Source organism: Salmo salar, chromosome ssa27 (genome assembly GCF_905237065.1).
Source record: "Salmo salar chromosome ssa27, Ssal_v3.1, whole genome shotgun sequence".
Classification (NCBI taxonomy): domain Eukaryota; kingdom Metazoa; phylum Chordata; class Actinopteri; order Salmoniformes; family Salmonidae; genus Salmo; species Salmo salar.
The window spans coordinates 29903423-29922580 of NC_059468.1; the positions used below are offsets into that span (position 1 = coordinate 29903423).

At 42.1% G+C, this 19158-nt stretch overlaps 1 protein-coding gene across 1 annotated transcript; it reads right to left on the bottom strand.

Annotated features, from left to right (window-relative positions):
• Positions 1-123: 123 nt before the first annotated feature.
• Positions 124-18667, bottom strand: LOC106588900 (regulation of nuclear pre-mRNA domain-containing protein 1A). The gene is made up of 7 exons (XM_014178440.2): positions 18220-18667; positions 11444-11573; positions 11243-11349; positions 8791-8882; positions 8356-8482; positions 4049-4224; positions 124-1741 (listed from the first exon to the last, which is right to left on the bottom strand). The coding sequence occupies exons 1-7, from the start codon at positions 18368-18370 to the stop codon at positions 1586-1588; spliced, it is 939 nt and encodes a 312-aa protein (XP_014033915.1). The 5' UTR covers positions 18371-18667; the 3' UTR covers positions 124-1585.
• Between the last annotated feature and the right edge of the window lie 491 nt (positions 18668-19158).

Consider the following 19158-nt stretch of genomic DNA (forward strand, 5'->3'; position numbering starts at 1 on the left):
AGTACTGCATTTTTAGAGGTCATGTGTCACTGTAAGAACACATGCACATTGTAAAACTACAAGTAATAATCATCCCAAAATAAATAATTATGGATTGATGCAGACAAACATGACAAGTCTTGATAGATTATCCTCTGTTTTGCTGTTTATTTGGTTCTGAGAACTGAACGCGTTACAACAATGTGTTTCAATGAACACTTACAAATCAGTCAAGTAAGTAAGTTATAAGGTATGGTTTTGCAAACAGTGGGGCCCTTCAAGTTCTTTAAAGAGCATAGCTGTCATAGGCGGCTGAACAACATTCACTAGAGGTTAAAACCAAGGGGCAGTAAATAATACAGTAAACAAGCACACAACACTGATGTCTCAACTCACTTCCAAAATGGGAAAGGCTTCAACTATTATGGAGACCTTCAACTTCTATAAAGCTGCATCTGCAATGAGACTCAAGGATTTTTTGGAATGACTAGCAGGTCTTGGAGAGCCCATAACGACAATACAAGATAAAACCAATTGGTTTCTAGTATTTACATGCAACTTTGTCTATGTGGTAAAAATAAATAAATTGGTTATCCGCTTCAAGAACAATGTTTACAATTCTCAAAAGCTTTTCTCAAAACAAGTGAAACATATTCAAACCTGTTACTTTTAACAGTAACCTAACATTTCCCAACTATTTAATTTTACAATTAAATCTGGGCAAGAGAACTTCTCTGAACATGCTTAATTATTTTAAGGCCATTGATATAGAACTTAAACAGCAACAATCCCTGCTATTAGTGAAGCACCCAAGAGCAAGATCTAAAACCCATGAGCTGTGTCCGCATAATGGGAATACTTTAGAGCAGTTATAAAAGAACACAAAGATAATCATTTGTAATAAAATACTGCAGCTGATTATAATGATACCATACAGAGGGGATGTATTCATTGGGACTACTTCAGTATACAATTTCTGGTGCTATCTAAATTCACTATACCTGTCGATACAAAAATAATATCACAACAATATCTTCCTGACCATTTTGGAGAGGTTGGGGTTAGGTAGAAGAGGGGAAAACAGAAGAGGAATATCATGGGAAGACTGTCGGTAAAAGCCACTGTATTGCCATGTATTCAGAGGAAGAACACAATAGGGGAAGAAGAGAGTTCATTATGTATGGGAAACCTGGGTCATGCCTTTCAATAAATAGCAATAGATGTGATAGCATAGGATATATCAATTCTATATATATATTATATATCAGACGAATGATCTATTGTTGTGAAAAGAATAAGAGGGATTATTGGCAAATAGGAGGGAGGGTTACATGATGACTGGTAAGAGAGGCATGGACAGTGTCAATCAGGGAGCAATGATAAACATGACTACATGGGGAAAGATAGGAGAGAGCCTAGGTCAAACAGTAAATAGCGCAATGGCAAGATGGATATGGTCAATGTTAGGTTGGGAGATGCGTCAATCAAAGGTTACTAAGTGACTCTGATGTCCACTAAGTGAAGTCCAGATGTTAAACGATATGGTGAGAGATGTGTCAATCAGAGGGTGGGTGGTCAGTCAGGCGTGAAAAGCACAGGTGAACTGTCAGGCTGTGGGGTCATAAAGTTCGACACCAGATGAGGGCAGGTGCAAATGTCCACTGGTCACACTGGGGAGCAGAGAGAGGTCTGGTAGGTTGCTGAGACGAGTACGCAGCTCCTTCCGTACCTGGGTCACCCGTGCCAGCTTGCGCTTGTACTCCTGAAACAAGAGTAGGTATGAAGAGTGGTGTGATATGTTTTGTACAACATACTTCGAGTGGGATACACTGTTCAATTATTAGACATAACCTTTTAGCACAATGGTTAGGGAGAGGGAGGGTTTACAAAGTAACTTGGGCACATCAGAGTAAACTGATGACATTCAATCATTTCGGTTTCATTGTGAAGTCCTATTTACTTTAAGTGGCAAACAGAACATATTAAAGTATAGATTAGTGAGTGAAAACTGTGCTGTGCATTCTTTCTCCATGGTTGTATATTACTAGTTTGTTAGGAATTGTTTCTTGAACTGAAAACCATCACCCTACATCAACCTCTCACATCAGGATCACAGCATTGATGGCAAGGGAAATATTTCTGAAAGAACTTTGCTCTAGCCATTCTGGCATTAGTTGTGAGCTATGAAATCCTTTCATTAAATTTGAATTGACAGAAACTAGTGTTTGGATCCAGTCATGTATTTACTACAGAGAAAAACCAAGGTGTTTCTCCTTACTGCCTATTTTTAAGTCAGTATAACTCATCTAACTATTCAAATACATGCAAATTGAGCATTAAATCAGTCAAATTAATAGTATAGTGTGGGATAAATTCAACCTAGGCAAGTCAAGGATATGCTAAGGCCTGTAACAAAGGCCCAGTTTGAAAACAACCCCTTAACTGAAGTGTATGACTCCCCTACACAACTGAGTAAATACTAGGTCAACCCCCTATCCTCAGAGTCGAAGAGTAAAACTACCCTGAACCCAGGGCACAAACGACTGTTTACACAGGCAGCCCAATTCTGATATTTTCAATTATTGGTCTTCTGACCAATCAGATCAGCTCTGAAAGAGCTGTGATTGGTCAAAAGACCAATGAGGAAAATATCAGAATTCGGCTGCCAGTGTAAACAGCCATGGTAAGTCAGAAAATAGCCATAGCCAATAGTCCTGACACAAAGAGGCATGTGTTTAGAGAAAGGGGGTGGGCAACTCAAGTCCTGGAGAGCTGCAGCGTTCAGCTTTTTATTCCAGCCCGGCTCTAACACCCGATTAAACAAAATTGTCTATTAGGGGTGACCCAGTATTAGTGATGGTGTTAGTGCTGGGCTGCAACAAAAGCCTGCACATACTACAGCCCTCTAGGGCAAGTGGCCCACACCTGGTTTAGGGGCTTGACAATTCAAATTGAGAGGAAACCAAAATCATATTTGAAGACCAGTATAAATGGTCAATGAACACAATATACACCTGCTGAACATGAATATGAATAAGTGTTAGGTTATAGTACTAACCACACCTAAATGCACTTAAAATAAGTTAACAAATATCATGTGAGCCTGTGTCATAACTTTGTGCATTGAGTAGAACTTTTAAACAGCATTCAATCCCATTTCTCTGGTATACTTAGTTGAAGCTATGACCTCAATGGCTATTTCCAATGTAAAGTATTTGGGTTTAGATATACAAAAATATGTAATGTGTATGTGATAACAGGTGAAGTTGAGTGTTACGCTTAAGAGTTTAATTTATTTAATACCATAACTCAAGAAGTCTATCAAATAGGACTGGAGTCATTCAACCCACCCCCACCAATATGCACACAAGTAAAAGCAAATAACAGCACTCAGATTCATTTTTATTCTCTTTTTTTTTTCCTTTATTACAAGAGATTTGTTGAACTGCAGATACATAGACCAGAATACTTGATCTTGCCGACTTCCTGTGGGTAAAGGCTGGACAGTTATGCATTCAGCAATTGCAAAAAGACATTTTACCTCCACCGTGTATTAGAAACCAATGGAAATAGATTATAGTTGTTCTGCAAGTAATGGGGTGAGAGATGTAATCTTCGCTAAAGCATTGTGGGCCTGTACTAATCATGTGGATGACAGCACTGGAAAGTGGAGAGAGGTATAATGACTTGAATCCTAACTTGAGGTAAACATCTAACTCAAACTGTTGTGCAAATCTCCCACCAACATCAATTCAGGATTAGCATGACAGTTCCAGTTAAGCGTGCATCTCTCAAGTGGACACGGCCAAATATTTTTTGTTTGTCCCATTACAGTTTTACTCCGTAAGGGACAGAACATTATACTTCAGAAGTGTTGCTTGTGGCAAAATGTGAGCAGTCCACATTCGATTCAATTGGAGACATTCAAAGCATACCACCTGAAAGGCTAAGGGGATACAGGACACAAACTGAGGAAAAAGCATGCTACAAAAACAGAACATGTGAGAGAGACAGAATGAAGCTGGAGAATGACAAGAGTAGTGAAAAAATAAAGAGATGATTTACGCACTTCTAGTTTCTGCTCGTTCTGGGCCAGGCCATCCCTCTGGCTGTGTAGAAACAGGGTGAGCGTGCGTGTGAGCTGCCGCCGGTCATCGACCTCTGCCGCCAAACGTCCGCTGTAGTCTGCCAGCAGCATGCAAGCCTCCTCCACCAGCCTGGACAGGCGCTCACCCTGCTCTTTATCTGAGACAGGGAGGAGAGAACGCCTTCATTTCAGCTGAATGGGTTAATTGCAACAAGTGAGTGTCTCCAACGATGACAAACGATATCAAGCACTGACAGGGTGGTTGTAAAAGGCATTTAGGTAAATCGGGTGAGGACTTAAGAGCCTTTCGTTACATCTCCAACCTAACAGCCCTTTGTCATTTGTGGCTAACTGAGGTGGGACTTTGTGCCGTCGGAAAGTATTCAGACCACAACTTTTTCCACATTTTGCTACATTACAGCTTTATTTTAAAATTCATAAAATATTTTAGAATATTAATGACTAAGTGAAAACAGGTTTAGAAATGTATTACAAATAAAACTAATACCTCAAGTTACCTTATTTACATAAGTATTCAGACACTTGCTATGAGACTCAATTTGCCTCAGGTGCATCCTGTTTCCATTTTTTTTTTTTACCTTTATTTAACTAGGCAAGTCAGTTAAGAACAAATTCTTATTTTCAATGACAGCCTAGGAACAGTGGGTTAACGGTCTTGTTCAGGGGCAGAATGACAGATTTTTTTACCTTGTCAGCTCGGGGATTCAATCTTGCAACCTTTCGGTTACTAGTCCAACGCTCTAACCACTAGGCTACCTGCCGCCCCATTGATCATCCTTGAGATGTTTCTACAGCTTGATTGGAGTTAGGGTTGCACATTTTGGGGAATATCCAGAGGTGGAAACTTTCCATGGTAAAGTATGGGAATTAATATTAATACCATTTAAAAATGTAGATTTTTTTGCATTGGATATATTTACCATATATGGCGACAAACATTTTACCTGAAGTGGACAATTGCAAATGATTAAATCCTTCCAATAGAAATAATAAAAAAACAATTGTTACAAATTGAACTTTAATTAAATGAGTTGTCTCTTCACATGGCATGATTTCACTGAACAAAAGAGAATTTTGAATGATCCATCACATCTCCCAAAAGCATTTTTAACATCTAAAATGATAGTCTAGAAACTAAAGCTTTGGTTGTCTCCCATGTCTTCTCCCTGGACCTCCTCAATGTCCACCTCTTGAACATCAGACTGAGGCCTCATGTCACTTTCCAACCTTGATGGCTCGTTGTCAGGCTCAAAAAGCCAAAATTTGCCTGGATGGCCACCGATTTTTCAAACCTTGTATTGGTCAGCCTGTTGCGTACTTTGGTGTGTGTGCACAAAAAAGGACCAGTTGCGCTCTGAGGCGGGTGATGTTGGTGGGATTTGGAAGATGGGGGCAACAGGGGAAAGAGCCTCAGATCCACCAAGTCCCTTCCACCAGGTGGCTGATGAGATATGCTGGCACGACTGCCATATTGCATCTCCATCCCAAAGCCCTTGCTTGGAAGTGTACTTCAGACTGCCAAGAACCTTGCCCTCATCCAGGCCAAGGTGCCGAGACACGGTACTGATGACACCATAGGCCTTGTTGATCTCCGCATCAGACAGGATGCTCTTGCCAGCATACTTGGGGTCCAACACGTACACTGTGGCATGTATGGGCTTCAGGCAGAAGTCTTTACGCTTTTTAATGCATTTCAGAACTGCAGTTCTCTGCTTGGACCAACAGTGAAGTGGGCAGGGCAGTACAGAGTTCTTCTCTTACATCTGCAAGCAGAGTCTGAGCATCAGACAGGATAAGAAAAAAATATCTTCCAATACACATTGCCTGTGAGCAGAGGTGAGTTGCATACACTGCTTGAGCAAGACATTCATCAGCATTTCTCTATTGAGTAAAACAAAACAAAAAACGGATTCCAGGAGGCCCATGAGCTGTTGCTATTGATAGTGTCCGATTCATCATTTTCACCTCGAATAGAAGTAGAGGGACTTTTGTCAGAGGTTGCTTGTTGTGAGCTCTGAGGGAACTTTATGCACTCGGCCAGATGATTCTGCATCTTTGTTGCATTCTCACAGTATTTGCAAATGTACATAGCTTTTCCTCCTACATTAGCTGCAGTGAAACGTCTCCACACATCAGATCGTGCCAGTGGCATTGTCCTGTAAAGATAAGAAAAAAAGAGTTAAAAAAATAAAACAATTCCATGTAGAGATATATAGTTAGGCAGTTAGATTAAACAACTCCTTTGTAAGATGAATGTTTTAAATTAAACATGTATGGAAACAGGTGAATTAACACTCAGTTAGCAGGCTCAAGCAAGCTAAAACCCACATAGTAGCAAAAACATTTAAACACTTTGCTGTAGGCTACTATTTACAAGTTAAAAAAATAATAATAATCTTGTCTTAAAATATATTCATCGCACCCAGTATTGTAATCAAAACTTACCAGAAAGCATGTAGTCCTTGGCACAGATAGTGTGGGATCAATAGCATCTCATTAGTGTGCAAGATCTTGAGAATCAGCTGCACATGTAATGGAAGAGTGCACTGTACATGCAGAGGGTTGCAATTCCATTGAATTGGGGATAGTTTAACCAAAATATGCCACAAGAACTAGAATTGCCTTATGTATCCCACTTTTGATGAATTAAAACAAAATTCCCCAAACTTCAAGGAAAACTTCCGGAAATTTACCAGAAAGTTTCCGAACATTTGCAACCCTAATTGGAGTCCACCTGTAGTAAATTCAATTGATTGAACATGATTTGGAAAGGTACACCTTTCTATATAAAAGGTCCCCCAATTGACAATATCAGAGAAAAAAACCAAGCCATAAGGTCGAAGGAATTGTCCGTAGAGTGCCGAGACAGGATTGTGTCAGGGCACAGATCTGGGGAAGGGTACCAAAAAATGTCTGCAGCTTTGAAGGTCCCCAAGAACACAGTGGCCTCCATTCTTAAATGGAAGTTTAGAACCACCAAGAATCTTCCTAGAACTGGCCGCCCAGCCAAAATGAGCAATCAGGGGAGAAGGGCCTTGGTCAGGGAGGTGACCAAGAACCAGACGTTCACTGACAGAGGTCCAACCATCTCTGCAGCACTCCACCCATCAGGCATCTTTGGTATAGTGGCCAGACAGAAGCCACTCTTCACTAAAAAAAGGCACATGACAGCCCGCTTGGATTTTGCCAAAAGGTACCTAAAGGACTCTCAGACCATGAGAAACACGATTCTCTGGTCTGATAAAACCAAGATTGAACTCTTTGGCCTGAATGCCAAGCGTCACATCTGAAAGAAACCTGGCACCATCCCTACGGTGAAGCATGGTGGCAGCATCATGCTATGGGGATGTTTTTCAGCGGCAGGGACTGGGAGACTAGTCAGGATCGAGGGAAAGATGAACGGAGCAAAGTACAGAGAGATCCTTGATGAAAACCTGCTCCAGAGCGCTCAGGACCTCAGACTGGGTCAAAGGTTCACCTTCCAACAGGACAACAACCCTAAGCAAAGAGAAAAGACAATGCAGCAGTGGCTTCGGGACACGTCTCTGAATGTCCGAGTGGCACAGTCAGAGCCCGGACTTGAACCCGATCGAACATCTCTGGAGAGACCTGAAAATAGATGTGCAGCAACACTCCCCATCCAACCTGAGCTTGAGAGTTTCTACAGAGGAGAATGGGAGAAACTCCCAAAATACAGGTGTGCCAAGCTTGTAGCATCATACCCAAGACTGTAATCGCTGCCAAAGGTGCTTCAACAAAGTACTGAGTAAAGAGTCTGAATACTAATGGAAATGTGATTTTTATAAAACTACGCAAAAACATCCAAAAACCTGTTTTTGCTTTGTTACGATGAGGTAGTGTGTGTAGATTGATGGGGAAAAAACTATTTAGTCAATTTTAGAATAAGGCCGTAACGTAACAAAATGTGGAAAAAGTCAAATGTACTGTATGTGATTGAGAAACTTGCTAATTGTAGGGCCAACTAATATACAGTTTGTTTAACTGACTAAGTATGGTTTATGTGTAGCATGGTGTCTGTCAGATTTCAGAAGACATCACTAACACATTCCCCCGAAACATCAAAAACTAGGCTATACACAGCTAGGGCACTTGCAGGGGTCAACACAGCAGTAGTGCAACAGCCAAGCCATGGTCTGGAGTAGAACCACCCTCCTGACCACCCATGCCAACAGCAGCACTCGGGAGCATTCCGCAGGGCTGACTGTAGCTAGAGCAAGAGTGTGAGAGGAGTGTATGCCAGGGCCCACCTGTGATCCTGTGCAGTAGTGACGTGTCCAGCACCTCAGCAGGCAGGCAGGAGATCCGCTGGCACAGCGCCGAGTCCCCAGTGGCTGCATTCTCCAGTTCCTGCAGGGCCCGGATTAACTCTGCCGTCTGAGAGTGAGGGGTAGAAAAAGAGGGAAGGGGGAGAGTGAGGAAAAACAGGAGAAGAGAAGGAAGAAATTACAGATGGGGACAGAGCCCCACATTGCAGTTAGAAAGCAGGCCAAACATCTAAGAAAACAAGGAACTAACAAAAACTCTTAAAGCCATGCGGATACAAAAAAAACATCAAGTGGGATACGAAGAGGTAAATGCAACAACAGAAAGTACCTCAGATGGGTTGAATGAACCTAGCCATTAAACAGCGCCCTCACACAGTCCACACCACCCCCCCTGTGAGGTGTTGGGTTGGCCTGTACCTGTGGGGGCTCTGCTGGGGAGCTCTGGGAGGCCAGGTCCTGGTCATCCAGTTGAATCTCCTCATACGGCCTCTTCTTGGCCTTCTCGCCCACTGTGGAACATGGATACAGGGTGAGCGCTCATGGGAGGATGACAACACACTGATATGAATACTATGTCACATCCTTTGACACTGGCCATGTCTGAATACACATAATTGGCCTACTAGGACGGAAGTGAGTGAGCAATAAAATTTTTTTTTTACAAGTTTAACAGAATGAGACATTTTGAAAATCTAGTATAAATTCCTAGATGTCACTCATTTCAGCTGATCAATAAGATATAGGGATGCGCTGCCGAAATCAACGACTAGCAGGAACAACGCACTCATTCCCAGTATAAGAAATTACATTTATTTTATTTTTATATACACTATGTGAATTTTCTAAAATCAAGTGTTTTAAATGCCAGGATGTTCTACTCATTTCATCTCTTCATCTAGTAGAATTTGATGCACACTTTTCCACAATGCATTGGAAGAGGTGGGCTGCCCTAGTGCTTGACTACTTGAAAAGAACTAGGGCCTAACAAAAACTAGGCTACTACTTAATTGGGAAGACGCTGAATAGCAAAGCTTCTGCGGAGGTGTTCAAATGTAGGCCAAGTAGTTCGTTCTCCCTAAAATGATCGAGAATGGCATCATAGGCTACATATTTGAAAAAATAAGTCTCATTTCTGTTCTCACTGAAAAGTGTGTTCTCTTGGCCTTGGTAGGAGCTTTTAAAACAAAACACTAAAGCATCTTGATTTCTGAACGCATCGGCACCAGGGACACAGGATGTGGCTGCGTTATTGATGTCATGTTAAAATCTGGTGTTTTGATTTGAACATACGGATAGTTACATTTTTTGTAGGCTAGGTTACCCAATTAAATGTATGATCAAGCCTTAGCAGTCATTCTGAAATCGTCCCCTATGATGAGTGCTTTAGTTTATCATGTTGCTCTCAAGCGGTTCGGAATTTGCGATGCGCCCAACCGTCCACGTTTTTCCTGTGCAATAGCCTTTTGCTTTGAACAAGTTTTGGTGTGTGTACTAGGCTATTTGATATCATTTTTATGTTACAGCAATTTGGTTTCACTAATAAATGTTGAAATGGAACCAAATTCAGTTTGTCTTCAATCTTTTTTAAACAGGATAGATGGGCTATATGGTCTACTATGGTATAGGTCGGTTAGAGGCAGACTGAGTAGGCCTATAACTCAATTCCTATTCTATTCAGAGTTTAGAGAAACTAACCAGATTGGAAGTGAGCTATTATGAGGCTGGTTAACGCAATGCACGCCTGTAAAAAAATTAAAAATCCGCCCCCACTCAGCCCTGCCCCTCATTAAGGATGTGTACTTTGCTCCGTTCATCTTTCCTCGATCCTGACTAGTCTCCCAGTCCCTGCCACTGAAAAACATCCCCAAAGCATGCTGCTGCCACCAATATCACACTTTTCTGTAGGGATGGTGCCAGGTTTCCTCCAGACGTGACACTTGGCATTCAGGGCAGAGTTCAATCTTGGTTTCATCAGACCAGAGAATCTTGTTTCTCATGGTCTGCGAGTCCTTTAGGTGCCTTTTGGCAAAATCCAAGCGGGCTGTCATGTGCCTTTTACTGAGGAGATTCTTCCGTCTGGCCACTACCATAAAGGTTTAATGGGTGGAGTGCTGCAGAGATGGGAGAACCTTCCACAAGGACAACCATCTCCACAGAGGAACTCTAGAGCTCTGTCAGAGTGCCGATCAGGTACTTGGTCACCTCCCTGACCAAGGCCCTTCTCCACTGATTGCTCAGTTTGGCCAGGCGGCAAGCTCTTGGAAGAGTCTTGGTGGTTCCAAACTTCTTCCATTTAAGAATGGAGGCCACTGTGTTCTTGGAGACTTTGAATGCTGCAGACATTTTTGGTACCCTTCCCCAGATCTGTGACTCGACACAATCCTGTCTTGGATCTCTATGGACAATTCCTTCAACCTCATGGCTTGGTTTTTGCTCTGACATGCACTGTCAACTGTGGGATGTTATATAGACAGGGGTGTGCCTTTCCAAATCATGTCCAATCAATTGAATTTGCCACAGGTGCTCCAATCAAGTCGTAGAAACAACAAGTATCAATGGAAACAGGATGCACCTAAGCTCAATTTCAAGTGTCATAGCAAAGGGTCTGAACATCTAAGGTATCTGTTAAAAAAAAAGTTAAATTGTGCAAAAAACTGAACCTGTTTCGCTTTGTCATTATGGGGTATTGTGTGTAGACATGAAAATAATATTTAATCCATTTTAGAATAAGGCTGCAATGTAACAAAATGTAGAAAGTGAAGGAGTCTGAATACACTATGTTTTCAGATCAGAGTAGATGGAAGAGGCCAGGAAAACACTTAAGACTATGGACACACCCGAGGAGTCCGTTGGTTAGGAGGGTACTTACGCAGAACGTGAGAGAGCTGGTCCAGCAGGTTATTCTCATACACAGCCCTCTCCTGCCAGATGGACAGAACCCGGCCCAGCTGTTTCTTACATCCATCTTCTCCATCCCTGCACACACACACACGTCCAATTACCATCAGAAGGCTCATGCGCCAATCACGACTATAGCTAAAACAGCGGGAGCCAGGTTTGATTATCTCACCTGGACACGTGTTTGAAGGCATCAACGATGACAGGAGCAAAGTCCTGGGTAAACTCGGGTCCTTTCTTCTTGCTGTTCTGGATGACATCGTTGGCAAGGTAGAGGAAGGTGAGCTTCCTGGATACCTTGGCTGCAGACAGATCACAGTCAAGTGTGGGAAACAGTGAAAGCAGAGTGATCTTACACAAAGCAACAGAGGCAAGTGTCAAATGCTCCTGCTGGGTTTCAACTCAGGATACCTTTATCCCTTATTTTACAAGGCAAGTTAACAGAACACATTGTCATTTACAGCAAGGACCAGGGGAATAGTTACAGGGGAGAGGACGACTCAGGCAGACTACACATGACTAACTTAGAACCCAGCTAGGCCTTAACATAACACTGGTTGACTAACAGCAGAACAATATGAAGCTGCATATTACAGCCATATCTCCATTGCCCACACACATCATAACGCAGTTGACAAACAGGTGTTATATAGCTCTATTGTAGGAGGTGGATCTGCCTTCAGGGTTTCTCCCCCTGAGTGATCAGCCTAAGTAAACAAAAAGCTGGTCATGCCCGTCCCTGGTTACTGTCGCGAGAGTGCAGCCCCCCCCCCACACACGGTCACAAGGGCCCCTAATAAGAGGACATTTTAAGAACTGCACACCACATCCATTTAAACCCTGTTCCATTAATGCTTGTGTCAAGAAAGGAGGTACTACTCGTAGCCTTTGCAATGGCTTACGGCTTTAATAAATAAAGTTAAGGTAACATAAAAATGTAAATCTACCGACACTGTACTGTGAACTTGTGGCATTGAAGGTTTAAGCACAGACTGTACACAGCACAAAAGACTTCGTAGCTGTTCATAAGGACTTGAAGCCAGAGCTAACCCTGTGACATTGTTAGTGAACAAATTCAAAACACCTATGACAAAAGAAACAGTGATGACAAAGAAACCTACAAAAATGAGAGCACAACTAACCATGAGTAGACTACAGGCAGAGCAATGCTAAGAGATCAGATGCTATTCCCAGTCCACAGAAAAGAGTGAGCAGTTCCCAAAATATCGAGGCCCAAATGGGATATCATTGGGCTCTTAACAAAAAGACACAGACTGCATCAAATACCACTCCATAGCTCAACTAGCACAGATTTGTATTTAGGCAGAAGGCTTTAAAACGAGAGACAGCTACAAGTACCAGTAGGCAATGTCATACAATGCTGATTGTCCTCTTCCCCAACACATTTTACATAACAGCTCATCATCAATTTCACATGGCAAAAGACCAAAATAATTAGCCACCCATAAGCTGAATATGGCAGTCATTGAATACCTGTGGGAACCTGTTGTAATCATTGAGACCTTGTGGCAGTGTAGTGTAAGAAATCCTTAAAACACACAAAAAAGTACCATTAGTGTTTCCGTGTAATTTTATTGTGAACATTCATTGGTAAAGCAGGGAATGTAGGCTAATTTCAGTCAACCTAGTTCACAGATATAGCCCATCACTCATGTGCAGTGATGTGATGCAGAGAAACATTTTTGGAAAACATTTCCTAAGAGGCACTTTGCAATAATTTTTAACAGATGCATGAAGCATATAGGCTATAACCTACCACTTGATGATGACGCCATTCCATTCCACAAGTCATTGGACGAAGGAGTCTTCTGTACAGGGGAGTTTAGTTAATGTCTGAACATCAACGCGCAGCGCCTGCCGTACGGTTTTGGAAGCGTAAGGACTGTATCTTTCATATCAGCGAGAAATAACAATTGAACTAAAAGTTAAATTGATACAAACCGTCATCGGGTTAGTGTTCCCACACGGCCATGTCTCCATGTTACAGCGAGTGTTTACGGAAGACCGAGGGACTACATAGCACGCCGATCATCTGTGTGTAACGGCAGTCAGAAACATGCTGCAACTGAAAAATACAGTTGGCTGCAACCGCGATAAAGCTGGTTAAAACAATTATGCATTTGTACAATTATTTTGTGATGAAAGCAAAATAGGGATTCACACTGAATAAACGCAACAATTTCATCGTTTTACTGAGTTCATAGAAGGAAATCAGTCAATTGCAATACATTAATTAGGCTCTAATCTATGGATTTCACATGACTGGGACTACAGATATGCATCTGTTGGTCACAGATATCTTACAAAAAAATTATAAAGTAGGGGCGTGGAACAGAAAACCAGTCAGTATCTGGTGTGACCACCATTTGCCTCATGCAGCGCAACACATCTCCTTTGTATAGAGTTGATCAGGCTGTTGATTGTGGCCTGTGGAACGTTGTCCTACTCCTCTTCAATAGCTGTGCGAAGTTGCTGGATATTGGCGGGAACTTGAATGCTGTCGCACGTAGCGATCCAGAGCATCCCAAACATGCTCAATGGGTGACATGTCTGGTGAGTATGCAGGCCATGGAAGAAATTACATTCAGCTTCCAGGAATAGTGTACAGATCCTTGCGACATGGGGCCGTGCATTACCATGCTGAAACATAAGGGGGAGGATGATGAATGGCACGACAATGGGCCTCAGGATTTCGTCAAATTGCCATCAATAAAATGCAATTGTTGTCTGTAGCTTAAGCCTGCCCATTCCATAACCCCACCACAGGGCAATCTGTTCAATGTTGACATGAGCGAAGCGCCCACCCACACGACACCATCTGCCATGTACAGTTGAAACGGATTCATCCGTGAAAAGCACACTTCTCCAGTGTGCCGGTGGCCATGGTAGGTGAGCATTTGCCCACTGTCGACGCCAAAGTGCAATCAGGCAAAGACCCTGGTGAGGACGACGAGCATGCAGATTATCTTCCCTGAGACGGTTTCTGACAAGATTTCACATGGCAAAACACCAAAACTACCTGCCAAATGCTACAAAACGACATTGGAGTCAGTTTATGGTGGAGAAATTAACATTCAGTTCTGGAAACAGGTCCTGTGGACATTCCTGCAGTCAGCATGCCAATTGCGTGTATTGTATGACAAAACCGCACATTTTAGAGTGGCCTTTTGTCCCAGTACAAAGCGCAACCGTGTAATGATAATACCATTTAATCAGCGTCTTGATATCCCTGTCAGGTGGATGTATTAACTTGGAAAATGAGAAAGGCTCACTAAGAGGGATGTAAAGAAATTTGTGCAAAGTTAGAAATAATCTTATGGAAAGAACATTTCTGGGAGCTTTCATTTCAGCTCATGAAACCAACACTTCACATCGTGTTTATATTTCTACAGTATGTTTCTAGAACCGTAAAGCAATTGAGAATCAATTCACGTTTAGATGGAGTATTTACAGTGCATTCATAAAGTATTCAGACACCTTATCTTTTTCCACATTGTTACATTACAGCCTTCTCCTAAAATTGATTAAATTGTTTTCCCCTCAATCCACACACCATAATAACAATGCAAAAAACAAGTTGACATTTTTCAAATTTATTACAAATAAACTGAAACATCACATTTACATAAGTATTCAGACCCTTTACTCAGTACATTGTTGAAGCACCTTGGCATTGATTACAGCCTCAAGTCTTTGGTTTGACACCTGTATGTGTGGAGTTTCTCCCATTCTTCTCAACAGATCCTCTCAAGCGCTGTCAGGTTGGATGGGGAGCATCGCTGCACAGCTATTTTCAGGTCTCTCCTGTTGGAAAGTGAAACTTTGCCCTAGTCAGAGGTCATGAGCAGGTTTTCATCAAGGATCTCTGTACTTCGCTTCGTTCATCTTTGCCTCGATCCTGACTAGTCTCCCAGTCCCTGCCGCTGAAAAACATCCCCATAGCATGATGCTGCCCCGAACATGCGTCACCGTTGGGATGGTGCAAGGTTTGCTACAGACGTGACACTTGGCATTCAGGCCAAAGAGTTCAATCTTGGTTTCATCAGACCAGAACATCTTGCTTCTCATGGTCTGAGAGTCTTTAGGTGCCTTTTGGCAAATGCCAAGCGAGCTGTCATGTGCGTTTTACTGAGGAGTGGCTTCCGTCTGGCCACTCTACCATAAAGGCCTGATGGGTGGAGTGCTGCAGAGCTGGTTGTCCTTCTGGAAGGTTCTCCCACCTCCACAGAGAAAACTCAAGAGCTCTGTCAGAGTGACGATCGGGTACTTGGTCACCTCCCTGACCAAGGCCCTTCACCGATTGCTCAGTTTGGCCAGGCGGCCAGCTCTAGGAAGAGTCTTGGTGGTTCCAAACTTCTACCATTTAAGACTGATGGCGGCCACTGTGTTCTTGGAGACCTTCAATGCAGCAGACATTTTTGGTACCCTTCCCCAGATCTGTGGCTCGACACAATCCTGTCTTGGATCTCTATGGACAATTCCTTCAACCTCGTGGATTGGTTTTTGCTCTGACCTGCACTGTCAACTGTGGGACGTTATATAGACAGGTGTGTGCCTTTCCAAATCATGTAGAATCAATTTAAATTTGCCACAGGTGGACTCCAAGTCGTAGAAACATCAAGGATGATCAATGGAAACAGGATGCACCTGAGCTCAATTTCGAGTCTCAAAGCAAAAGGTAATAATACTCATGTAAATAAGGTACCCGTTTTATTTAATACATTTCCTAAAATTTCTAAAAACCTGTTTCAGCTTTGTCATTATGGGGTATTGTGTGTAGATTGAGGGGGAAAAAACATGTATTTAAGACATTTTAGATTAACATGCTGACCAGACCGCATGTTGATTTTGTCCACCCACAGACGCGATCAGGACACGCAGGTTGAAATATCAAAACGAACTCTGAACCAGCTATATTAATTCCGGGACAGGTCGAAAAGCATTAAACATATGGTAATTGAACTAGCTAGCTTGCTGTTGCTAGCTAATTTGCCCTGGGATATAAACATTGTGTTGTTATTTTTTCTGAAATGCACATGGACCTCCACTCTGACAATTAATCCACATATAAAAGGGTAAACATTGGTTTCAAGTAATCTCTCCTCCTTCAGGCTTCTTCGGACTCTATGGCGGTTGGCAACCAACCTTAAGGTGCATTACCACTACCGACTGGTGTGGACCTCAGTTCAACTTTCAATCCCCACGTGGGTATACACTCCTAAAAAAACTATGAGATGGGAGAGGCGGGACTTGCAGCCCATCAAGCATCACATAGAACCAAGTTCTATTTTAGCGCCTGGCTACACAGACGCTCGTGATTAGTGTGGGTGCAATGATTGAATAACGTGTACATTTATTTCATGAGTGGTGTTGTCAGCATGTAAAGTAGCAAAATGTAGAAAAGGGAAGAGGTCTGAATACTTTCCAAATGCACTGTAGCTGCCAGAGGCAGTCTACCTCTGAAAATAACATGAGGTCCTTGGACCTTAAGGAGACCAACATTACTCCTTAAGAACATCTTGGGCTAGCTATAACCCACTTACATGTACATTTTTTATGGGCGGCAACACTGACCCTAGTTCACCCTGATGTTAAGTAGAACATACTAGGAAATATGACAGTAAAGTGGGGTCCCAATGTGAGGGGTTCTACCTGTAACAAGACTACCTGGTTTTAGGACTCAAATGAGTAGCTAGCTAATAGTTACTGCATTGTCATTCACGATCAGAGAAATCACTCCAATGACCCAACTTTGAGATAAAGGAATTCAAAAAGTATTCATACCCCTTGACTTACAGCCCAAATTCAAAATTGATTTTTATTCTCACCCATCAACAAACACATACAAAATAACCCATAGTGACAGTTTAAACAAGAATCTGTTAGAAACAAATTGCACTCCATGGCCTGAATGCAAATCTGTGTAAAGAAGATTATCCTTCCCCGCCGCTCCCCATCCAAATTCAGAGTTTGAGTAAATATGCAAGGAAGACCGTGAGAAAATCTTCAAATCCAGTTGTGCAAAGCTGATTCATACCCAAGACGACTCAAAGTTGTAATCACTGCCAAATATGCTTTTACAAAATACGACTCAGGGGTGTGAATACTTATGGAAATCAGATATTTCTGAATTTCATCTAATACATTTGCTACAATCTATTTGGAATTCAGGCTGTAACAACAAGATGTGGAATAAGTCAAAGGGAATACTTTCTGAAGGCACTGTATTAACTAGGCAGTTAACTAAATTGCAACTTCATAAAAGGACTTGAGGTACCTAGCTAGCCGCTGGCTGGCTTGACTGGGGCCTCGTGCCAGTCTTGTTGTCCAGTCAAGCAATACCTTAGCAGGTTGATAAAAATGTATGAAATGTATGCATTCACTACTGTAAGTCGCCCTGGATAAGAGCGTCTGCTAAATGACTAAAATGTAAATGTATATTGATTGGTAATCGACTATCCCCAAGCACCCTTCCAGCGAGCTACAACGTTATTGTTAAGTTTGTTAACTAGCTTGTTAGCAAGCCTTTATTTGCACTTCATCAGTTAACTACTGTAAGCTAGCAACACAATTGACAAACAAGTTAGCTAGTTAGTAAAGTATCCAACCGCCAGTAGCTGACAGATTTACGTTATTTAGATGAGATAAATTGATGACACGGTTAGTAGACTTATGTGGCCAACGACATTTGGTGTTTGTTTACTTCCAACGGTTAGCCATCTAGCGAGCTAATAAGCTAAGTTGCTAACATTGCTTGTTCAGCTAACAGTAGTTAGCTAAAAAGCTTGAACGCTAGCTAACCTTGGCAATTGTTCGTTAACATGTTAGTTAGCTACACTTGATATGAATGACTACACGGTCATATCTAAATAGAAGATACATGTTAATATTGATGAACATACTTTACCTATAACTAACTAACATTACCTTTTTTCAATTCGTTGAACCAAACGTTGACGATGGTCTTCGAGTGTTTTCTATGATGGATAAGCCAAAGTGACAGTGTCTGAACACTTTGTTGGGAGTTGCTAAGCTCCGATAGTTTCTTCTCCAACGCTGCCTCTGAAAAAGCTGACATTGTCGACGACTTTTGGGGAAAACAGATATTGGATGCTGGCTAGGGCCTACAGCTAGCTAAATTAGCAATCTGGCTAGCACGCGATATGCTTGTGCAAAAGCTGCAGCCCTGCAAGTGTGTTCGGACGGAGGCAGGGTCACTTTGCCCTCTTTATTTACGTGCCGTCTGTTTCTGTATTTAAAAAAGATCCAGCCCTGCCAGTGTGTACGGACAGAGGCAGGGTCACTTTGTCCTCTTTATTTACGTGCACGTCTGTTTCTGTATTTCCATTGGTTCATTCTAGAATTAAGGCGGGATGTAGCTAGTAAAACGTACCACGTTGCATTCTTTTTACATTCTCATGAACTGTGTTAGCAGCCTGGTCTCATGGACTAGACATATCATAGTCATTCATTCAAGATGGCATAGCAGTCAGACGTCCTTTGTCCTCCTCTTGTCGTGTCCCGTATATATATATATATATATATATATATATTTTCTTCGCATATCTTTTTACATATTTTCTTTCTAAAAACTCAACCTCAAAACACTCTCCTGCAATGTGCCTCACCAATTTAAAAGAAGAAGTATTATTTACCTAAATCTGAAATCCACTGGCTAACGTAACGTTGGAGTTCAGCTAGCCACTGTTAGCGGTCATCAGCTATCCATTAGCTCGAAAAGCTATCTGCAGTTTTGTACAGCGCGACTCAGACCAGAGCATACCGGACCTATTCTCTCTCCATATCCCCAGATTTCTACCGCAGGCTCTGGACATTTACACCTGGATCTTGCAGCTAGCTAGCTGC